At 43.1% G+C, this 24,416-nt stretch overlaps 1 protein-coding gene across 2 annotated transcripts in view; it reads right to left on the bottom strand.

The window, feature by feature from the left end:
• ME3 (malic enzyme 3) overlaps positions 1 to 24,416 on the bottom strand; it is a 270,223-nt gene that overhangs the window by 150,532 nt on the left and 95,275 nt on the right. Inside the window, exons 1-2 of one of the 2 annotated variants that reach the window (XM_016160323.2) lie at positions 18,491 to 18,639; positions 17,929 to 18,126 (exon numbers count right to left, since the gene is read on the bottom strand). The exons of the other annotated variant lie outside the window; for it this stretch is intronic. Of the exons in view, the coding sequence (XP_016015809.2) occupies positions 17,929 to 18,111 (183 nt within the window). The 5' untranslated portion in view covers positions 18,112 to 18,126; positions 18,491 to 18,639. Of the gene's footprint in view, positions 1 to 17,928; positions 18,127 to 18,490; positions 18,640 to 24,416 lie in introns of those variants that run through there. 2 annotated transcript variants of the gene reach the window in all.

Genomic DNA, 24,416 nt, shown 5'->3' with positions numbered 1-24,416 from the left:
GATAATGACTGTGAAGTGCTTTTACGATGCTGCCTAGAATAGAGTAAACACTCATAAACAGAGGGGTTAAGGTCATTGGCCTGGACGGAGAGCAGTGGTTGAGCACTGGCTGACCAGTGTAGCCAGCATCAGTTCAGGGGGCGCACCGTCCAGATGAAAGGCTGGAGTGACAACACTTCCCATACTCCCAGGGACATGTGATAACCTGCAGAGCACAGCTATCATTCCTTCCTCATCCCCTCACGATCTTGTGAGGTTGCAGATGGAGAAACTGAGATCTGGAGAGGATAAAGCAGTCAGGTAGAATATGCACAGGTCTGGGTGTCAGAGCTGCATTTGTACTCTGGCTTTTCAGTTTAACATGTATGTGATCTTGGGCTGGTTTCTTAATTCCCAGATTTTCAATTTCTGTGTTCTAAAAAAATAAATTGATAAATGACTGCCTCAAAGGGGGCTGTGGGAATTAAATGAGAAAGGTATGTGAAGATGTCCCTTAGAATGTTAGTTTCCATTTCTCCTTAAGCACCTTGCTTATAGTACATAGCAGCTGGTAAACAGCAGAGTGGGATCTAAAATCTAGGCTCTCAGACATCATGACCCACAAGAGTGGATCGGTGGAAGAAATGAGAAGCTAAAGATCTGTGTGTCAAAGGATTTGCTGTTTGATTACCACTGTTTGTGTGCCTACATAAGGAATGAAAGTATAAAATGGAATCCAAAATGAGCTAATCACTAATAGTGTCTGTAGTCAAGTCTTGGATTTCAAGACTAACAGTGGTTGCATCTTATCCATAACCAATGTCTATGCATGCACATTTAGTGAGTCTCCATGAACTCATGTAGTCAACAAATATTATGAAGCATCTGCTATGTGTATGAAGCACCAAGTCAGACTCTTGGAGCTACTGTCTGTGGGGGATCCTATTACTCTGGGTAAGGTAAAAATAAAAGCAAAAAGAAACTAATCATACAAGTGTGATAAGAGCCCTGACAGTGGAATAAACATCAAGATACAATGGAAAAAGCCTATATTTGGTCTAGAGCTGTCAGGGAGGATTTCCAGAGGAAGTGACATTGGAGCTGTCAGAGCTAAGAGGAGGAAGGGACTGAACTGGCAGGCACAAAGACCTGGAACAAGAAAGAGCCTGGGGTGCACCTGAGAAATAGAACAAGCTTGTTGTAAGTGGGCACAGGGCACATGGTGGGGAGTAGATGATGCTAGATTGAGAGTCCTCTCAAGAAGGGTCTTGGATGTAGCACAAAGAAGTCTGAACTTTGTAGTACAGACTACAAAGCTTTTTAAGAAGGGAAGTGTCCATATTTTTAAAATTTCAGGGGAGGTTGGAGTAGAAGTTGGACTAGAGGTAGGAGAAACTGGAGATAAAGTAACAAATAAACAGGCTACAAAAATGTCCTAATGAGAAAAGATGCAATCCTTAACCATGTGTGTATGTGAGTGTGTGCACGCACATACGCGCGCGTGCCCGTGCACACACACGCACACACATACACACTAAACCCACTGGTCTGCCTTCACTGAAACACCTTGGCATGAATCATACCTGGCTTCCAGGCGCCCCCATGCCTGGCTGTCTCCCCTGGGGTTACTTCAGATCTACCCTATCCACTTCCTTCTCCACCGTGGTAAACCCAAATGACCATTCATTTCCAGACTAACCTCAAGCCCAGAGTTTGAGGTAATTAAATACTGCCTGTGAGGTTGCAATACTGGAAACTTTCTCCCAAATGATGTAAGTACAGGGAGCGCTGCGTGCCTGGACACACACACAGCACACCCAGGGCTGTGAAGACCGAGAGCACAACAGCTGCATTTGTTTCTGTGACCAGATCTTGAAATTAACATGGCAATTACAGCTACCAAGAGAAAGGGAAATCAGCATTTACTATTGATTTGTATAAACAAATGCAAAAAAAAAAAAAAAATCACAACCCACAGCACTCACTGAAGGAAATAAGTAATATTTAATGTGCCTTTGTTAAAATAAAAGCTCTTATTCCTGGAACCCTTGCTAACATCATGGCAATGCTGATAAAAGGGTAAAGGAGCTAAACATCATTAACTGGGTGCCTACTATGTGTCAGATACTAGGTTAAGCAAATTTTATATATATGTGTGTGTGTATATATACACACATATACATATACATATATATATATTTATATATATAAAATCTCTTTTAATCCTCAAAATGACCTTGGAGCTTGGAATTGTTATCCTCAATCCACAGATAGGAATAGAAAACTGCAGGAAAGAAAGATCAAGTAGTCTTCCCAAGATCACAAAGCTAGTAAGTGGCAGAGGCAGGACTCAAACCCATGCCCCTTGAATACCAAAGCCTGAACTTCTTCTGTTGCTCTCCCTTACTTATCTATCTCCTAATAGAAATGTGAATGGCTGCACCTCCACAGCCAGCTGGAAAGCTCCCAAGGAAGTCACTCACAGTACCCATTTCATATCTCAGAGATGGGTTAGGCTGGAAAGAGCCTTGAAAGTGATCAACTCCAATCCCCCAGAAAAAGAAGCTTGAAGATGGGTGTGGATCACTTCCCGAGGTCCCGCAGCTGAGAAGGAGGGCTGTTCGGTCTATAACTAAGGTCTCCTCTCTCTCTGGGACCTGTTCTTTTCACTATATGAGGCTGAGGTCTCCCATCTCAGGAGTTAATGGTTTCCCACAACAGTTTGTTGTTCTTTTTGTTTTTTTCAATAATGAGATTTCTATTCTCACCTGAGTCTAAAGAGGAGCTGGAAAAGTAATACCTTTTCCTCTAGCAGATTTATTCAATGGAAATGCATGAACTACATCACCCTAATGTACATATCTGCTTCTACAAGATGCTATGAGAGAATGAGTAAGAAGTGATTAAATCACAGCAAAATGATTTTATTTACAATCAACACAAACTTCCTGCCCAAATATTTATCCCAAGGATAAACATGGCTCCCACGTGTTGCCATAACTGAGTCCTGCTGGCACAAAAGCATGTCCTAGCACCTGTATCCAGGATATAAAGGATGATGAGTTCTATAAAAAGGGCTCACCAGACACGCTTGTGGGGTGACTCCTGTCCTAGAATCCTGGACCTGAGCTTTCTGTTGGATCTAGATTCAAAGCTAATTTTCTCGTGAATGAGAAAAGAATTCATAAACTAAGTTATGCTGATCTCAATGATGTCTTAAACAGAAATGCTCTTTATTTTCTACAAACTGAGATGCTAAATTGTAATAAAAAATGAAGCTCTGCGTGAAAGCAGAGAGCTTCAAAGTGAAAAGAAATCTGAACATTCTTTCAAATTAAGCTATAAACATAGTTTTACTATAAGAGTCATGTGGTTCATAGTCTCTAAGATGTGCAGATACTTAGGACATAGTCCTCTAACTATGCCTGGCATCGGCGGGTAACTGAGGGCAGGGTGTGGTAAAGGAGCGGCAGGAAAGAACTGAGTGGAGCTAATAGGAACAGAACTCACCTCCGGGCATAGGATCTGAACGTCTACGACTGAGAAGAGAGAGAAGACATGAAGCCAGAACTGACCTTTGGCCTCAGAGCCAAACCTTAGTCACCTACACGTTTCCACCCCCATTTCTACTATTCCCCTAGCAGTATGAAGGGGGTACAGTTAAGTGATACCCATTTGAGAGGTCTTTGATATAGAAAAAAGAGGCAACAAAACCAAGACTGCATGACAGTCTGCTGGTGCTTGGGCCAGACTCCTGCAGGGACATCTCCTGGTAAACTGGATCTTGAAACAGGGAGTTTGGGTTTGGTGGAGAGCCACAGAGCACATTAACTTCTGGCACTAAAGGCCACCACGATATGGAAATAAAGAGAGTTTGGAGTTTCCCAAACTAAAAGGCCTCTGGTTTTATCTTCTTGAACCTCAAGGGCCCTGATATCCTTCAAGCTGCAGCTGAACAGGGCAGCTGCCACGGTCTGCAGAAGTGAGTGTCTGTGACCCCAGTGTGTGGAGCAACAGCTTTGGTAGCATATGGCTACCATGTGCTCAGATGACACTCCCTGGGACCATAGTCTTCTTGCACTGACTGGCAGGCTGCAGACACCCAGCCCAGTTCGGTTTTCTTAAGGAGCTACCTTCCCACTTCAAGAGATGTCAAGACCCACCCAAACAGTAATGCTCCACAGGTTCCCAGCAGTCATTTATTCTGCTCTTGAACTATCTCACCTCACCTATTGTAGACCTCAGTCTCAACTCTTCTCTGTCTTCACTTCCCTTCCTATCGGCCATGTTATACCTTCAATTATGCTCTCCTGCATGACGCACAATACAGTTTTTCTTGGCTCCAACACTGGCCCGTCTCTCCATTCCGGTTTTCTTCTCTCCTTGGTTTGATATTTCTACCACTGATATTCCAAGATACATCCTTCCCTTTCAACTCAGCCCCTAGTATCTCATCTCTAGGATGTTGTCTTTCCCCCATATATCTCAGACTTGAGCACTTCGTCCTGAAAGAAAGAAATGAGAGGAAAGTATTTCTGACCTTGCAGAGGCTAACATTATGTTTAACAATTGGGAAGCTAACTAAGTACACATAATCTGATCTCTGTTTCATTGGGGTCAATGAAAGGCACATATTAGTACATCCTTAAAGAATAAATGCATGATATATATTTACATTAATTATAATTTTTGAAACCCTTATGCAACTTTAATAGGCAAAGTAGCATGTCCTGATACCAACTAGAAAAGAAGAAAATTGGAGAAAGTCTTCTAACTCACTTGATAAGAAAAATAAGAAAGCAACAGTGAAGTTAACAGAAAAGTTTAAGACAGAAATAGAAATATGACACAAAAACCAAAGGAGTGTACCTCATAAAAGGTTATTTGACCAAAGATGCTAATGTAGCACTTTCTCAGCAGGCTAATGGAAACTATGCTTTAGAGGCAAAGCCAATGAAATAAACGCTTCTCCGGTGGATCTGGTAGGCACCTAAGAGTCCCTCAGATCTATAAACCATCAGCTAAATGGATACAAATGTGTTTACAGTGTTCCTTCTTTGAAGCTACAATATTATGAAATGTTTACAGTGTTAAGACCCATTATAAAAATTTACTCTTTTGAAGAGGACATGGATTAAAGACGACCACTGCAGTTTTACCCCACAGAGTAAGTTACCCAAGATCAAAGACTTGGGACGCCCGTGGTATAAAACCAAAGATCTTTTACAATACTGCAAGAACTATAAGACCTAGCTTCCTAAGGATTTACACAGCTTCCTAAGAATTTGCACTCTGGAAAACTTGTTTTTATTATCAGACTTTCTATAATGTCCATAGCTTTATGACTAGAGTCTTTATGTGTCAGACAACCTTGCCCAGGTGACACCGAAAAGTGTATGAAAAACAAGAGTTAGCTTACTATGGTATTCTTGCTGCTGATTCTATTAAAACTTTACCTCTTGAAAAAAAAAAAATTTAAATAGCTTTTACCTAGAAAAGTTGCTGAATACTGGGTTGAATTAGCCAATAAAATCATTCCTATGAGCTTCTGATTTTCTATTTTCCTTCTCTAGGAGACAAGCCAGGACTCAGCCAAGAGAAAGGCAAGCTAAAGTTCAGTCCAATGGAGAAAGTGACAACACTTTGCCCACAGAGGGCCAAATCTGTGAAAGGTTCACCGTGCATGCACTTCAAATCCTTGTTTCTATTCCACCTAAATCTTCTCATAAAAACAGAGGAAGGAAAAAAAAGAAACAAACAAACAAAAAAAAACACAAAGGAAGGAAATTTTCATCTAGAAAATATATTTTCCAAACAATGAACATTCTTTCTATTTTCAGTGGAAAGAATTATTGTTTTTCCAGTGGACCGAGGAGAAGCATAGAGGAAAGAAGTCACTTGAGTTCCCACAGGTGTTAAAATAGAATCTCGCCACCTTATCTTTGTGATAAAGGTAGTAATGCCAGTTACTGGATGGGAGTTTGGCCGATGTCCCCATAATGACAAAAATGCCAGCTAATATTATCATGTACTTAGTGAGTCAGGCCCTTCTCTCCACTTTGGGAAATAAAATTAATACCTGTCTTGCTTTGTGCAAACAGAACCAGAACAAGGATGGTTAGTTAGATAAGAACCAATGATACCAATATCAACAATAAAACACTTGAATTAAAGACGACCCAAATCAGTAAATCATTACATTTTGACCAGTCCCAAAATATCCATTCCTAGCATGGCTAGGAATTTCATGTTTTGAAAAATCTTACATTTGTAATAATTAATTTATTTTCCAACGTTTAAGACACATATAACTGCTAAGCAGAACTTCTGATACTTGCGTGAGGTAAACAATATTAATAGTTTTACTTTGTTTATTCTGGGCAATGACAAAGGAAGGTGTTGTCCTGATTATGCAGTGTAAATATATGATGGTTAAATATAAGATTCCATAATTACTTTTTTTGTGGTGGGCGGGGGGAGGGGAATGTTGATAATAAGTACTGGACTCCTATTGCACCAAAATGGAACCCAAGGAATTCTGGGACAAAATCTTCTGTTTTCTTAGCACTTCTCACATCTGTGTCCACCTCACCATTGGCCGTTTTAGGTCCTCCTTATCTTCCTTACAGGAAGGAATTCCTTCTTAACTAATCTCCCTCACTCTGCTCTTGATCCCTCCCTGGGGCCAGAGTGATCTGTCTACAGCTCGAATCCCATGGCATTACTTCCAAGTGTCCCCCTTCACCTTCAGGATGAAGGTCGAACTCTTCACACAGGCATAGAGCAGCCCCAGACCCCCACCCATATCTGACCCCTGCCTCGCTCTCTAACCCCCTCACCCTACATACTCTGTCCTCCTTCAGAATCACCTAGAGTTCCTCACATACCATGCAGTTTTGCTATATTTGCTGGGAATATCTTTCTTCCACCTTGTGTGCTCAAGGGAATCCCTATATATCTTTTAGATCTTAGCACTGATACACCAAGAAGAATAAGTAGTTACCCGGAGAAAGGTCAGAGTAGATTATCCTTTTTCTTTACGCAACACATCATTTATGAAATTTATTGTAAGGATCAAAGGTCACCTACCCACTTTAAGGAAATGTTTCACCCTTCTTTCTCCCTACCAAAGTAAAAATTACTTGGACATTATTAATAACCTACTTTTAATATAATATAAAAACCATAATTACATTTATAAGTTTGCAAGTCTGTATTTTCCTTTGAATGCTAAGTTCCTTGAAAGCAAGGACCATGACTGATTCCTTTATTTTTTGAACCTAGCACAGTGCCTGAAACACAGAAGGTGCACAACACATGTTTACTAAACCAGTGAATAGTCTCATAGAATCTAGATTAAGTCTTATTGCTGTCCCTTACTCTCTGGGAGACCATGGGCAACTCACTTGGGCTCTCTGGCTCCCAGTGTCCCTCCCATAAAAACAATAATGTCAGCTTCACAAAGTTTTTTTGGATCAAATGAGATGATCCATTGGGAAGCGTGTCATATGTTCCAAAAGTAAAACAAATATTCTATTTCCTCATTATCATGAGGTATGCTGAGGAAGCACGGAAGGAATTGCAGTAAACAGTGGTGGTAACTACATGAAGGGTAGGAGGCATGGGCAGAAAAAATACAGACTGAGTCCTTGTGAACCTGAAGGAGAAGGACACAGGGAACACTGTCCTGTCAATTTCACCTTCAAGTGATATTTCCAATTCGATCCTTCTCTCCTCTGCTCTGCCACCTCCTGCATCCCAGCTGCTGCCTTACCGTGCTCCCATCGCTGTAGTAGCCCCTACCTGGTCTTCCTGCTTTCACTCTTGCCCCTCTCCCAGCTGTTCTCCACGGGGCAGCCGAGGAGATCTTTCACTAATATAAATCAGATCTCGGCACTTCCTTGCTTAGAACCATTTAATAATGTCCTGATTTTTAGAGGATGAAACCTAGCCCAAATCCCATGGACTCCAAGGCCCTACACAGAATTGAAATTCCTGAGCTCTTTCCACCCTGCGTTCAGGAAATTCTCTCCTTGCTCATCACACTTCTACTGAACTGCCTGTTGTCAGTTCCCAGAACCTACCATACCAAGCTGCCTGTTGCTTCTAGGCAATACATGTGCTGTTCTCTCGACCTGAAACACTGCTACCAGCTTTTCTTCCGGCTGGCTCCTCTTTCTTTAGGTCTCCTCTCAAAAAAATTGTCTCTTAAGGGGTCTTCCCTTACGATTGAAATAGACCCTCTGTTATTCTCTCACATTGTACCCTGTTTATTTCTTCTCTATCACTAATAACTATCTGAAAAATTTTGTTTGTTACTTACTGTCTTTCTCACTATATTATATAAAAAATAAGGAGAAGGATCACAGATGCCATGTTTATTATATTATTACCAACACCTAACAATACCTGGAGGGGATAGGTACTCAATAAAATTTGATAGTTGGATGGATAGATGGATGGACAAATGAACAGATAGATGGGTGAATGGATGGATGGATGGATGAATGGATGGATTGGAGGACAAACAGATGGATGGATGGACAGACAGATGGACAGGGAGGCAGGAAAGTATGGAAAGAAGAGATGAGATCCAGGACAGAAAGCAGGACTCTGTACGATGAAAAGGTTCACTCAAGCTGGCATCCCTAGGTAGCCTAGTGCCACCATGAAAACCCTCAGGATGTCTTGTATAGAAAGCTACTGGAAGAGGTGGCCATGGAAACAGGAGGTGAGAAAGCTCTGGGCAAAGTTTACCTTCTCCAAAAGTTTTCTCTGCTTGGGACTAATATATGTAAAGCACCCATAAGAATATCTGGAATAGTAGGTATTATATAAGTGTTTATTATTATTATTATTATTATTATTATTATTATTATATCTAATATTATTATTCTAGCAGTTATGAGTTCCAGATAAGGCAGCTGACTCTGTGTACAGTTGACTCATAAAAGGTTACAGAAATTGAGCAGTTCATTTAATTGAAGAACAGCTGAGGCTACTCATGACCCCGCAGCCCTGCAGCGGAGGCAGGTTCTTGGAGGCAGGACTGTACCTCTGCTTGGCAGGCCCATCCCTCTGCTTAGCAGGCCCACCCTCCCAGCACCATCTGGCCGGCTGCCCACCGGCGCCCATGCCATCATCTCCCACAAGCATGGCTAGGCAGCTTCTGAGGTGTCTCAGATGTGAGGAGAAGCTGCTGCCAGCTCTTGGAGTGTGAGAACAGGGGAAACTTTCTAGCTCTGATGGGTGACTGCAAAGCCTCTTTCTAAAAATGGCTGTTAATAGGTTTTTCTTCACACCCTCTATCTTTACTCCTACTTTATCAGGTGGCAACTGCATTGCTATTCACTGTCCTGTGACCTGAGGTGATTTCACCAGTCAAAACAAATAATCATGGGCTAGAAGAGACCAAATATAAAAGAGATAAGAAGGGAGAGTATGACTTGAGGGCTGAGCTTTCTGTCAAATGGTTTGTGAACTGTCTTCAGGATCACGTTACTGCAGAGAAAAAATAGAAAACCTGAAACGAAGATGGGATCAGGAGCATGTCCATTCATCAGAAATGGACACATAAGGAGTGACAGCACGAGCTGTGTTAGCAGATGTTTAGGTTTGCAACAAAGAACAATGTTTAATATTTCAAAGCTTCTCCTTTCTATGGAGAGACTATAAGATAACGGTATACTTAAAATATACTTCAAAAGGTTGTGGTATTGTATTAAATAAGTTATGGTATAAAAACTACCTAGAACAATTCCTGGCACACTGCATGTCTACCACGAGAGGAGACCCAGCCCCACTTTCATCCTGAGGGTACTTGGCAGCCTTTCTCCTACTGGGGAAGTCACCGGACAGCTCAGTAACTCGGACGGATGCCACCTTGTTCAGGTATTGGCTCCCTCTTTCTGTTTTGTGAAAAAACCAAGCAAAATAAAACAAAGGAACTAACAGAGTCCACCTTCTCCAGAGTTCTACACCACAGAGGAGTATGTTTGAGGTCCAATTATGCTATGGGTTTCATGAAGATCTACTACCAAACAACAATACAGAACCCAGACAAAAAGCTTTCGAAAATATTCTCAAGTTGCTCATCATTCAACCCTATTCCCTGTGGCCCCTCTAGCTTTCAATATTGCTTTTAAAAGCAAATACAACTTTGATTTTCTCTTATTCAAGCTCCTCAAAAGCTGATGATCTTTCCATCAAAAATCCCTCTCCTCAAATGACGGAGTACATTTTACTCTTTATTGTGTCCTTTTGGTAAGAGCTGTGTTTTAACCAGGCTGCCAGGCAACCATTTGGGTTCAGAATGAATGCATGCTTTTAACAGCTGACCTCAGCACCCCCAATAGTAGGATAGCCCTCAGATTTTCATCGCACAATCATAGAGCATCTTTTGTGCTCTGCATCAGAAAGGCAGTCAGACACCACCCCAAAGGATTTCCCAATGCACTTTCTACACATCAAAGTGAAGGTCTGGAGGCCGACTATAAACCATGCCTTTGCAAACAAAAGTGTTGCACATTAGTGACCGCTTTGCAATGTTCCTATAAATCAAAAGGCTTTTTTTTCACTTCCTCTCACTATGAGACTGGCATTTACAAAGAAGAGGGTACATGATAAAAGAAACCTTTGGTAGAAATAACAAAAATGCAAAGTAAAATAAAGCCACGACCTCCAGAGCCTACAGAGGCCCAAAAGGCTCAAGAGAAACTACAAACAAGGAGATTGGTGATGAGTCTTAAAAAGTGTCCACAGGTTATCAATACAGAGAGCCCAGGCTCAGATAGGCTCAGAAGCTAGTTGGCCCAAGTCTGAGTCAGACAACAGGTATTTCCATATGGAACCTGCCCTCCATGCCGCTGCTTACATAATCTAGATATTGTTATTTACAACTGTTTAAAACAGGCAGCAAGTTCCTATGTTAACATTTTATTACATGAATCTAAATCTATCCCTCTAGAAGATAACAAATTAAATGCAGGGAAACCTTGAAATAAGATTATTTTAGGGATTTCCACAAGATAAGAATGCCACCCCTATGTGACAGATACATCAACTTCCGGAAAGTTGGTCTGAATGTTATTTACTTGGCTCTAGAAATTTAGCTTTCAATAGAAACTGTAATCTAAAATTGAAAAGAGAATAGAACACTAAAGAAACTACATAAAGAGAATATAAATCTCCCATAATTCCACTGCCCTAACATAATCATATTCACACATTTACTTCCAAATCTTTTTACAGAATTACATTTTTGTTACAGTCACATTCATGGTTATAGATTCCACTTAGTATTCTGCATTTTGAATTAAGCGTTCATAAACATAAGCCGGCATTTCTGAAATCTTCATAACGATCATACAAACGCTAATCTAACACATAATATACTTTCATTGGAGATCAATTCAGCTATTTATAACAATATGTTTATGAGAAAATACTCTCTGAGCATCAACTTTGGGTTCCAGGAGTAGGAAATCTCCTTCCTGAGCTTCCGGCATCTCATCCTACACTTCCTTGAATTTCCGACGCCTGGGAGCTACAGTGCCTCCTGGTATGGTGTCTCGGTCCACCTACATTGCTATAACAAAGCACCATAGACTGAGTGGCTTGAACAACAGAAATTTATTTCTCACAGTTCTGGAGGCTGAAAGTCCCAACATTAAGGTGTTGCCCAATTCAGTTCCTGGTGAGGGCCATCTTCCTGGCTTGCAGATGGCCGGCCATTCATTATATTCTCACACGGCGGGGAGGAAGTAGCAGTTCTCTCCCATTTCTTTTATAAGGCTCCACCCTCAAATTACCTCCCAAAGGCCCCACCTCCAAATATCATTATACTTGGGGTTAAGCCTTCAACATATAAATTTAGGGGGTGAGGAGGATGGGCACATTCAGTCCATAACATGATTTTCCTTGTCTTTAAAAGGGGTGCTTCAGGATGGGGGAATCGGAGGGGTCTAGAACAGGGATGGGGGCTCCAAGGACTCAAAGTAGAGGGTGAGAGTTTTAGGAAGTTAGAGATGCTCACAGAAGTTGGGGTCTCCTACCTGTGGTCCACTCCCTACAAATTACCCTTTCGATTTTTTCTACATGCCTAAAAAATGTCTTCTTCCATCTCCGGTTCCAAGGCATCACCTATGTCTACTGAAGAGGGACTCTCTTCCCCAGGCTTGGTTTAATGGAGATAAAACCGGAAATACAAAGAAGGAACATCTCTGAGTTGTGTTACTCCAGTCTTCACTCTAAAGTAGGCCTCTGGGCACACAAAGGGCTGATGTGAACTTTACCCACACTCTAGATATAGGTGATTCTGGGCATTTTGATACCACGGAAGGGGTGACTGGGGGAGGAGAGGCACCAGGGTGAAAGAAGGAGTCTTTGGTGAAAGGGGAGGGTGAAAGAAAGGGGTGAGAGGAAGGAGCCTGAGCAGATTTCTCTCCAAATGATTCACTCATCCAATAACTGTTTATTGACTGCCAACTATGGGCCAGTCACTGTTCTAAGTATGTCAGATACATCAATGAACAAACAAAAATCCCCGCCTAAATGGAGTTTATGTATAGTGAGGAAATACAAACAATAAATGAGATACAGTAAGTAAGAAAGTTAAATAGTATGTTAGGAAGTAGCAAATACTATGGGGGAAAGTAGATCATGTTAGGGTCAACAAGAAGGTTGAAAGGACTGCTTATAACTTTATATGAGATAGTCAGGATAAGTCTTACTAAGAAAGCAAGAAGCCTTGTAGAAAGTGAGGGAGTTAACCATGTGGCTCTTTAGGGAAATGTGTTCTAGGAAGAGGAAACAGCCAATGCAAAGACTGTATGCAGTAGTGCGCTAACAGTGTTTAGGAGCAGCAAGGAGGCCAGAGTGGTTTAGGTAGCCAGCAAGGCTGAGGAGTAGCAAAAGATGAGGTCAGAGAGGGTTAAATCATGCAAGGCATTGTAAGAATTTTGACTTCACGTGGTTTTGAGCAGAAAAGTGGCATGATCAAACTTAGATTTAAAAGAATCACACTGGCTGTTGTGAAGAGAATAAACAAGAGGGACACATGTGGAAGCAAGAAGGCCAACTTGGAGGCTACTGCAGTCACCCAGCAAAGAGACGTTTATAGCTTGGGTCAGGGTGGATCAGCAGTGAGCAGGGCTTAGATTCCAGATCCAGTCTGAACATAGAGCAACAGGAGTATCTGATGGATTAGATATGGTGTCTGGAAGAAAAAGAGCGGTTAGAGATGTGTGCAAGGTTTCAGCCTCTCAAGTTGTGGTTACCAGACACTGGAGCAGGTTGAAAGGGGTAAGACTGGATTTTTGGAGGCCAATGAGGAGGCTCCTATATAATCTAGACATGAGATGATGGAGGAGTGAACGAGGCTGGTGGTAGTGGAGATGTAGAGAAACTATTGGATTTTAAAGGTTGGGGCAAAATTAACAGTAAAAAAAAATTAAAGCATTTTGTGGCAGTTTCCCCAGTATCCATTCTCTCCTTCCTTAATGTGTAGAATTTTTAGCTGAATATATGGATGCCCCACTAAAGATTCTATTTCCCAGTTTCTCTTGCAGCTAGGTGTGGCATATGACCAAGTTCTGGACAACTGGATGTGAATGAAAGTGATATTTGCAATGTCCAATCTGTGCCTTTCAAAGACATTTCTCTTACCACTGGCTTCTGTATGGAATCGATGGCAGAGACTTGAGCAGCCACCTTGGATCATGAACTGTAAATGCACATTGAGGATAGCAAAGCAACAAGATCCAGCCACATACCAACCTGCGAGTGCCTACCCAGACTTGTTTACATGAGAGAAATAGGTTTCTCTCTTTCTGAGCCTCTGTATTTGGTGTTCACATTATAATAGTTGCCTAACCTTTAGCCTAACTAATACAAGTTCTTTTAGCTGTTCCAAGCACAAAGCCTTAACACCAGAAGTTATCAGCCCCATGAAGACAGGACAATATCCAACAGGAGAGGATTTAATTCTAGCTTGTCTCTGCTTGTTGGTTCATAAAATATCTGAAAAGTATTTGAGCTTCAAAGCCCTGAGTCACTGCACAAGAGGCCCAAAGTCTAAAGTAAACTGCTGTATTTGGAACTAATGTTTACTTAATAATCCATTGCTTCTCTTTCGATCACAGAGGGAACAATTCAACATCACATCAGAAGCAGAGGTCTCAGGAAGACATATTATGTTATCTGCCTTTGGGGAAGAAAACAGTATCACCAACAAGGTTTAATTCTCCGTACAACCCAGATATCATCTCCTGATTGATCAATGAGCCAAGTGAGTGATGACAGACTCCCCCCACCAAAAGGAGGCAAGATCAAGTTCAAAGCTGGTACCAAACAAAAACATATACTTTAATCAAAGGCAAATTCAAGCTGTGTGGGAGTCTAATAAATCACTACTGAACATAGAAAGAATTGAGCTGAAACCTGTGTAGCCTCAGTCATGCAGCCAATGCTGCAGAGCCAGCCACTAAGCCTTTCTTTGCACAGTCACTAAACTAAGTGCATCAAGTCCATGTGGGAAGGTGGTCGCCTGCAGTGCCTCATAGTTTCTAGGGGCCCTACTACATACAATGCACTGATCCAGAATCACAGTGATTTGAATGAGTACCCTTTTCATTCATTTTTTTTTTCCCTATCAAGCTCAAGAGATCAAAAAACTATATAGAGAAGCAGGTGAAGGGTCAGTGGAATTTTACTGTAAAAATCATTATTGGTGTGTGGGTCAAACGGAAAGGCCAATGCACTCTGGGAAATCATATACCCGCTTCAGTGAAATTCCCTGAAGTCTGGGAAGATTTGGGTTAATTAAGTGTATTTCCTCCAAATGGACATCTAAACTAATTTCAGGTCCCACAGTTTGTGATTCGTAGTCTGAACAATTCCAGGCTACAGTATCTCTTAGGGCCCTTCCAACTCTGATTCTGGGAATTGTCAACATGATCATCTAAAATACAGTACTTCAATTTTCAAAATGACTCTACCAAGGCTATCTTCCATGATCCTTATGGCAGTGGGATGACACGGGCAGAGGAGGTCACAAGATTAATTTCAGGTCACAGAGCTGGGACCGGACCCTGTCACTGCACAACAGCAGCCATGCATGGCCTGTTCAGCAGCTCCTCCTCTCTGGGAGACTCCCTCCTCCTGACGTTCCTCTGCCCTCAAGCTTCAACGTAAATGCCTCTCCTAATCTGGCCAACGTGGGATGCAAATCTAGCGAACACGTTCCAAGAATGGAGTGTTGATTTTCATATTCATGCCCTTGCTAGATCCTTCAGGAACCACCACCTGCCAGTCACAAATGCATGAAACCAGTCCCTGCCCTGGAGGAGTTTAATCTTGCAGAAAATAAATCCACCCCCAGACCCACCCACTAAGCATAGAACTCTTTCAAAGCTGCCCTTCTTTTGCTTTCTGTGACGAACTAAGGTGTTCTGTTTAATTCAGCCAGTCTCCCCATCTGGCTGATGGAGAGTGCTAACCTTCAAGCCTTCACTGGAGACTCTGAGTGCTGGGGGTCAGCAGTACGGCAACAGAGTGGCACTCCAGTGGGAGTGAAGGGCATTCACAGCAGGTCCCCGGCAGTGCTACTGCTCCACTGCTTCTCCTCTCTCCGCAAGGGTGGATAGGGATGCCAACAGGCTCTCCTGGCATCATCCTAGATATCTTCCTGACTACAGATGGGCATCAACTGACTTTAGGGAGATATATATATATATATGTGTGTATATATATATATATACATACATACATATATATATGTATATATATATATACACACATACACACACATACATACATACACACACACACACACACACACACATATATAATTTAACATCATGAAAAGGTCAGGTCCCCTAGATTTATGCAGAGTATCCCATTTATATTATTTAGGAGGAAAAATTTACATCAGGGACCAGGGACAGGGGCAAGAGTGTCTTTAGGGAGCCAAAAGCCTAGAGTTAAAATTAGACATTCAAACTCTTCCTGTATTTTTTAACTATTCACAAAGCAATAAGTGCTAATTGGTAATATGCCAGTACTTCTAAGGTAATTATTGTCAAAGTGACTGGAGTCTGTAGTGGGAATTTATTGTTATGCTTTCCAGCATCCATCTCTCCTCCCTCTGATGGCAGCACAGATTTACTGTGGGGGAACCACATGCCCTGTGTGCTAAACCAGTTGGTTTGGGTGGCCCTACCTTAAACTCTATTTTTAACTCCAGGGGTGGGCCCTGACTGGCTTACATTATGATGATTCATTTGAGAATGGGAAGGGAATCCAATCAGAGTCAATGAGAGAGCAGGATTATTTTTCTGAGGCTTCAGAGAAAGTATCCTTTTTCTTCTGCAAGATCTACCAGAAGAAAATGTCTCTTTATCCCTGGATGGTGTGGGGTGAGAACAGGCAATGGAGGGCTGTGACAACATCAAGGTGAAAGACTCCACTGGATGGAGCCTGAGGATGAAGCTGACGTCGCAGAAGCAGAGCAGAGAGCCAGAGAAAACCTGTATCCTTAGGGATGCCATCTGGACTGCTGGGTCAAGCTTTGCCTACAATCCTCCCTCTAGGCATTTTTAGTTAAAAGCACCTTTTGTTTCCTTAAGCTAGTTTGAATTATTTTCAACACCTGCTACCAAAGTAATTTAAATTCATAAAACGCATTAAATATCCTCAAGTAGGAATATACAAAGGGTTTAGGTTCTTTGGTGGGGGGTGGGGGGAATGCAGGGAGATAGTATGATAGGTGAGTTTAAAAGAAAGATCTTTTTTTCTTAGCTTCTTCTATTAATTCTGTCAGAAACAATCACAACACTGAGCATCTACATAATTGTTCCTATTTCTCACTATGTTATTTACTCACATGAATTTCACAATTCTGAAACAAAGCAATTCTTATAATTTTATTTTGCAGGAATTACTTATCAAGGGCTTTATATAATTTAAAATATATCAAATTCGGTAATTCATTTGATTGTCACAATACCCAAATGAAATAGAAAAGGTGGGTCTGTCATAACGTCCCTTTTAGGCAGGAGAAAGTTGAATCTCAGAGAAATTAAATGAGATGCCCAAGTTAATTGCAGGAGGTGTAGGGAGACAGGTATCAAAATCCAGGTCTCTTGCTTCCTGGGTTTTAATACCATTCTCTCTTTCTTAGCCCAGCCCTCTGAACCAATAATACTAAACTCTATTTCCAGAAACAAATGCATATGCTCTTGGGCACCACATAAGCAGTGGGCTGAACTTGATCAAAGCACCGGAGATCCAGATCTAAACTCCAGGGACAGAGCTGCCAGATCTAACTAGCTGGTGACCTTGAGCAAGTTCCCTTAGTCTTATTTTCTCATCTGTAAAAGGAGAGGTTTGAATTAGGATCACTGATGTCTTCAAGGTCTAAAGATTCTGTAATTCTAGACTTTCCTGTCCCTGCTCTCAAATTAATCTTTTTCTCAGAATAATAATAATAGCCATAGGTGACATCTGTTCTCACTGGGTGCCAGGTACTTTGCTAAGAACTCTACCTCCATTTTCTCTTTAAATCTCAGAGCATTCTTGAGACTGTCTCTTTTACTGATAGGAAACTTGGACTGACAGAGGTTAAAGGAACTGCCCAAGATCAACAGAATTAGTATGTACCAAGGGGAGATCTGACCCAGGTCAGACTGGCCGTGAGGACCTGAGCCCATTCTATATCGTTCTCACAGAGGAAACTGGGCTGCTTGCATTACAGGTAACCTCTTTCTAAGCAGAAGAGGGGTGGAGGGGAAGTGGGGGTGGGGGGAGGGGTAAGCCAAACAGAGTTACATCAAGCCACTGTAACGCAAAAATGGAAAACCGCTGGAACGGCGCCTGGGAGGATCCTTCTCAGGCCCAGGAGGCGGGGCGCCGCCCTCCGCCCGCCACAGGATACGGGCTTGGGACCGTTACCTTGTTGAGATGCGGATTCCTGGTGACATCGTATCCTCGTTTCTTCAGGGGCACAGGGCGCACAGGGCCGGGCTTGGAGTGGCAGCATCGGGCGGGTGCGGAGGGCGCCCAGCGCGGGATGGCGCCGCAGGCCCGGCTGGGCAGGAGAGCCAGCCGAGGGCCGGTGCCCAGCGTGGCGCCCATGCTCCTTGCGCAGACCTGGCCCGGGGGAGAAACCAAGGTCAGGGGCGCCTTCCGACCAGGCAGGCCCTTGCGTGCTGCAGGGCACTGAGCCCGAGCCCCGGACACGTCCACAGGGAGAGGGCCGGGGGTCCCGAAGAGTTAAAGGCGCCAGGCCTGCCCCTCCTCAGCGGCCACCTGCGCGGCTCTCACGGCTTGCGGTGCGCAGGCCTCGCCAAGCGCCGGGCAAAGCGAAAGCAAGCGCAGGAAGCAGATTGTGTGCGGGTGACAGCTGCGTCACCCCCGCCCTCATCCCCGTGAAGAAGCGACTGCGCGGCGAGGAGTCCCTGAACCTTCAACCCTGCTCAGGGGCTTGCCTAGGTAGCCTCCTCCCGCAGCCCACCTGCACTGCGCCCGAAGCTGTTGTCCACGCGGCCCCGCTGCGGGGCAGGCGGGGCGAGGCGCTGCGGACCGTCCGTTCCGCTCCTGCCAATGGCTGGACCGCGCGAGCGGCCGCGTGAGCGCGAGGCTGGCGCGTTCGGGGAAAGAGCGGTCCTCTCACCCTTCTTCTCAGAACGGAGCTTGCACTGAGCACACGCGTGCACGTGCCTCCCTAGAGACAAAATGAAGCTAAGAATGCCCTCTGAGCCCCTTGCCATCCTGACGGGCTGAACGCATGGCGCGGGTTTAGCATATGTGGATCAACATACCCTCTGACTCTCCCCTATTTAAGGAAGGCCGTGGCTCCAGGATTCCAGTAGAAATTCTAAGACACCCAGTGCTCAGTGTTGTGATGTGCTGTCCAGTACAATAGCCATTAGCCCCACGAGGCTCTTTAGATTTAAATGGAATAAAATTAACAAGTCTATGGGACTGGACAGCACAGATATGGAACAGTTCCATCTTTGCAGAAAATTCTATTGGACATCACTGATTGATATTAGGCCCACAGCTATTAAGAGGGCTCCTGGGGACCCCCTGAAGCATGCCATAGATTTTTGCGGCCAGACAGGGACCTTGGGGTCCATCCAGTCCTGAATTCAATTTTATACTTTCTCCACACAGTAGCCAGAAGATTCCTTTAAAGCAAACATTTCATTGTGTGTGGAATAAAATCCACCCTTTTTGATGCCTATGCTTATCCTGTACCCTGGCTCCTGCCACCCTCTTCGGGTTTATCCCACTCCATCCTCCTCTCTGAACTCTAGCCACACTTTCTTCTTCCTGTGCTTCCACCCCACCCTGTTCCTTTCCACCTCAGGGCCTTTGCACTTGCTCTCACCTCTACTTGGAACACTCATTCTCTCAGGTCTCCACTAAGTTGTCAACTCAAAGGCCTTTTGTCCATTCCATCCAATGTTGGCCTCCACTAAGGACTACACAATGAAGGTGTTTTTCCCTTCATAGAACTTAGCACGGCCAGTAATAACTCATTTTTCTAATCAACGCTGTTTTTATATTTGCACATTTTCCTACCAGTTGACAAACATCCTTATGGTAGAGATTGTGTGTATATGTGTGTGTGTGTTTGGTACTTGGCACATGGCAAATCATCGAAAATTGTTTGTTGAACGAATCTGTCTTTGCTTGATACAGTGACCTCTCTCTCATCTGGAGGACATATAATAGGTAACCTCAGTTATTTCAGCTAGAAACCAGGACGTAAACAATAACATTTCCCAAACAAGCCAATATAGTTTTTATACAATCTAGTCACTAAAGCACATACAGTTTACGTATGAGTCTCTTGTGTGTCCCCATCTGTGGCCTATTATTCTCTTAACCCAGACATAATTTTAACAATCTTGTTTTTCTTTTGTGTGTGTTTGATCTTTGTCCCCAGTAAAGGAAAGGTGCTAAAAGCAGGTTCAGGTGCAGCTGCAGAAGGCAAGAGCAAGAGGTGACCTCTCTGTTCTACAGAGCTGTCCAAGGATTCGTGTTCTTTCTCCAAGCTGTTGCCCTCTCCACAAAAGCACGAATACCACATCAGCATCCCAGCCAGTGGGAAGGGAGAAAGAGGAAGTGGAAGGCAAGCAATTATCCTTCAGGGAAGTGATTTGGAAGTAGTACACATTACTTCTATTCATATTCTGTTCACATTCTATTTACATTGGTGAAAACTAAGTCGCTCGGTCACATCAAGCTACGAGGAAGCCTGGAAACTATTGTCTCTAGTGGGAAAAGCATGTATGCACTCTATCAAAGCTCGGTGGGGAAGCCTGCTACTAGATAGAAGAAGAGAATGGTTCCTGGGACTAATAACTATGAGTCTCTACATAAAACTCATTTTATATTAAAGTGCTTGGCATGGAGTGGATGCTTAGAAATTGTTAGCTATTATTATTGGCATATGTTGTTTCCATCTATGGTTTCATGGGAACTTCCTTACTTTTAGCTTTGAACATAGGATTATAGAGGCCAGGTTCAGAGCCATGAAAACATTCCAGAACTTCTTCCAACTCCATACAACACAGGCTTCCTTAGCAGGCCAGCCCTGTGGTCTGGTCTAGCACTAGATAGAATAATGAGTCTCCATAATTTATCTTGGCCCCTCTCTCTTCACATCCCATTTACTGACTTCTGTCACCGCTGTAATGCTCCTTCGTGGGGTGGCAGGAAAGGAATTCCATTCCCATCCTCCTTGGCCAAAGCTTCCATATTCCCAGTGCTTTGAGTACCTTCTCTTTTCTATTCTGATTACAAGATTTGCATATCTATCCATTGCCCTACTAGTTGGAATTCCTTGAGGACTGGAACCAACATTCATAATTCATCACATCTCAAGTACCTGGGACAGTGTCTGGCACCAAGAATGTGCTCATTTTTTTGAATTAAATAAAACTGGTATTTGTGTATAAGCTTCCAAGGAGTAGACTTGATTGAAACCAAATTTGGTACATTGTTAAAGGGACATTGTTAAAGTAGCTTCAAGTTAGAGTTTTAGTTCAGTCGTCAATCTTAAACCAAGACCATTTGTCTTCTGTAAGCTGATTTTAATGTCCCTACATACAGGTTTAAAAAAATGGAGATGTATTAAAAATTCAACATTTTTGTTTTGCTAATCTTATTGCTTCACAAATGTATCACAGTTTACACAACATTTGTATTCATGATTGCCCTAAAAGAACTCTTAATTCCCATTGCTGCCAGTAATATTTGGAGATACTTCAACTCTATTATTTGTCTACACCAAAGGAGAGTGGTGAGAATTTATTTCCTCTTTGTCCACATAATCACAACTCGGCACACATGCCCTGTGTTCTGGGCTTTGCTCAAGCAGCTTCCTCTGCTCCCAGCACCTGCTAGTTGAAGCCCTTCCTTCATAACTCTGCTCAAACACCGCACCCTCCACCAAGCTTCCCCAAATCCCCCAGCCTGCAGCAGCTTGTCCTCTCTCCCACCTGCTCCCCAAACTCTGTCATTTGTACCTCTGCTAGTGTACTTTTACAGTCTGTGTCTCTGTGATTCATTTGTGTGCCTGTTTTCTCTGAGCCTCAAAGGGGCTCAGAGAGGTTAAAACAACAACTTTGGATTCAGGCAGTCCTGACTTCACCAGTGACGAGCTTATGTGACCTTGCACGTTTTATGTGACCTCTTGAAGCCCCATCATCTTCATGGATAAAACTAGGATTCTTATATACATCCCACATGGATTCTTGGTTGGATTAATGTATTTATTTGTATGTTGTTTTATTTTAAAGGCACTATAATGCACTTAGTACATGCCAGGCACTCTTCTAGAAGGTTAAAAATATTAGCTCATTTAATCTCATAATATTTTTATGAAATACCGAGCTGGTTATTAAACTATTTCTCTCAGCTCCAGATCTACTTTCCTGTTCTCTGGTTTATGGCTGGGGCTTAGACCCTGCAAACCAGTTCTTTGGTAGCAGGTTTCCTGTTAATTTTTGCCAACAGGGGGCACTAGAGGGAGATTAAAGGCTTAAGCTGTGTTTGGTTGCTATTATAGAGGCACACATGCCCTGTGTTCTGGGCTTTGCTCAAGCAGCTTCCTCTGCTATTATTTCCTTTCGGTATTTCCTCCAGCCACAACCCGTTACTCACCAGCAGCCATTGGTTCCAGCCTCTTCCACATGCTAGAACCAGTCTCGCCAGGTCCCACAAACTTAGCAGTGGGTCTCTTCCTCCCTGCGTCCAGCTTCCCATGGTTCCAGTCTCTTCCCTTTGTCCCTTCAGCCTTAGAGTTGGGATCCACTTCCTATGGTTACTTTATGGTCGCCTCGGCACTCTCTTCTACTTCAGCCCCTAGCACCTGTGAAACCAGTTCTTTCTATTGAACTGATTTTTTGTTGAAATATACCTAATGTGGTATGGTATTCTTGACTGGACCCTTCGTGAAATAGGTTGGTACTATTATTATCTCTATTTTACAGATGAGGAAGCAAAACCTGGAGAAGTCAAATAATCTGCCTGAAGTGGACCGGGGTTTAAACCCAGGCTCCAGAGTCCATGGTGATCACCAGAGCACTAAGCTTACATTTGGAAAGTGCTTAGTCAGGCCTGTTGCAGGGTCGGCGCTAAATATACAGTAGTTATCTGATCTTCAGTCATCATCCTCATTATGACTCTTCGGCCTTGCGTCTTACATCTTACATGTCACCTAGCACAGGGCTATTTGTGTGCAATAAATGCCCACTGAACTGAATCGAATTCACCTGAATAAGGAAGGACAAAGTGGCCTAGAGGGTCCTGAGTTAGAAAAGGATGTGAAGAAGCCAGTGGAGCCACGGAGCCTCTGTATCTGAGCCCTTTGACCCCCTTCCTTTGGAGCTGTTTCCAGGGTAACTGATTCTCTCTCTCCTTATCCCTTTCCCCACCTCCCTGTCACCCTCCCCCTGTCCCATTAAGTGGAAATAAACAGCCCTCTGGCATCCTGAGAATGCCACAAGGAGAAATGAAAAAGTAATTTTGTAGGGTAGCAGAAGAAAACATGTTTCTTATTTTTCTATTGCATTGCATTCTGTTTCACTATTCTTCTGTGGCATAGCCATAATTTTTTAATACCCAATTTTAACAAGAAAAGAGTATCTTTGAAGTAACCACAATTCTAATAGAGGTGGCCCACCAGACTGTTAGCCCTGCATACTATTGTCACAAAAGCACTTTGAAATCTTTGTTTATAAACTCATTCAGCCTTCTACTCAAGTAGTTGTTGGACCAAACATAATTGCTTCCAGAAAGCAGGATACAACATATTGCATTTCTTTCTCATCAGACTCCCTGCCTGATTCTCATTTAGTTCTGCACTAATCCTCTACAGGCCTGCTTCCCTTCCTGGCCTGGCCAATGGGCCAGCCCTTATTTTCATGGCTGGTTTAGGCACAAACAATTTATAATCCATTTCATACATGCCCCTACTTCAGCCTTGCAACAGGAATTCTAAGAAGAAAATGTCCTTGATCAGAATGGCCAGGTAGTGAATAACCAGTACTTTTTATGTACTTTCTAGGCCTCTAGATTGCCCAGAGGTCGTTTTTTTTTTTTTTGTTTGTTTGTTTTTTAAAAAGCTATTTTTTGCCCCTCTTGAAGCACTCTGAATTATTCAAGCACTCAGCCCTCCGACAGACACCTCACTATCCTCCATTCTGCTCCTGGCCTCTCCGCTTCCTCCCTCCTCACACAAAAGCTAGACAAAAAGGCAACTGTTAGAAAAAGGCGAGACGCGGAAACAGAAATCCATGGCAGCAGCTGCTGAGTTAAGCAGCTGATAAGGGGGAACAAATCTGTGCCCTGACTGTTTGTTCTGAGGTCAGGGTGGTGGCCCAGTAGGGGAAGGGGAGGGCTCTTCGTCCACAGTGATTTGCCCATCTGGCCCATTCAGCATTCCCCGTCCGCAGCCCCTGACCCCTGCTTCTCCAGCTCCTTTGCTCCTTCAGCTCCAGGCTCGTTGGACTGTGATGCGCGTATCCACTTGCCTCCTCACTGATTTTGCAACAGTTCCGACACACCTCTGTAATAGGGAGAGAAAAAGGTTTTCCACGTTGACAGTCATACTTCTCGGTTGGTCAAAAATCATCAGTTTTCTGGAGGAATACTAAGGATCTCACCAGAGCTTCAGTTATCTTTCTTTTTGGTGTTTTTAAAATATGTTTTCCATATGTATAATTGGTGAGATTGTAGGCTATTCCCAGTGACCTTGGGTTCTTCTCTTCAGCTTCTTATTACTTCACTTGGGTGTTTTCATCTTCTCACCGATTTGACCACTCAACCCCTCTCAACCCTCGCCCCGCCAGTTCAAAGTCAGCCTCAAATCCCCCTGCTGGATTCGCAGAGCCTTTCCCCATGGAGATGTAATACGTTTCCTTTGT

Source organism: Rousettus aegyptiacus, unplaced genomic scaffold (genome assembly GCF_014176215.1).
Source record: "Rousettus aegyptiacus isolate mRouAeg1 unplaced genomic scaffold, mRouAeg1.p scaffold_m13_p_5, whole genome shotgun sequence".
NCBI classification, from domain to species: Eukaryota; Metazoa; Chordata; class Mammalia; order Chiroptera; family Pteropodidae; genus Rousettus; species Rousettus aegyptiacus.
The sequence above is the reverse complement of the archived record's forward strand: the minus strand, read 5'-3'. Positions and strand labels throughout refer to the sequence as shown.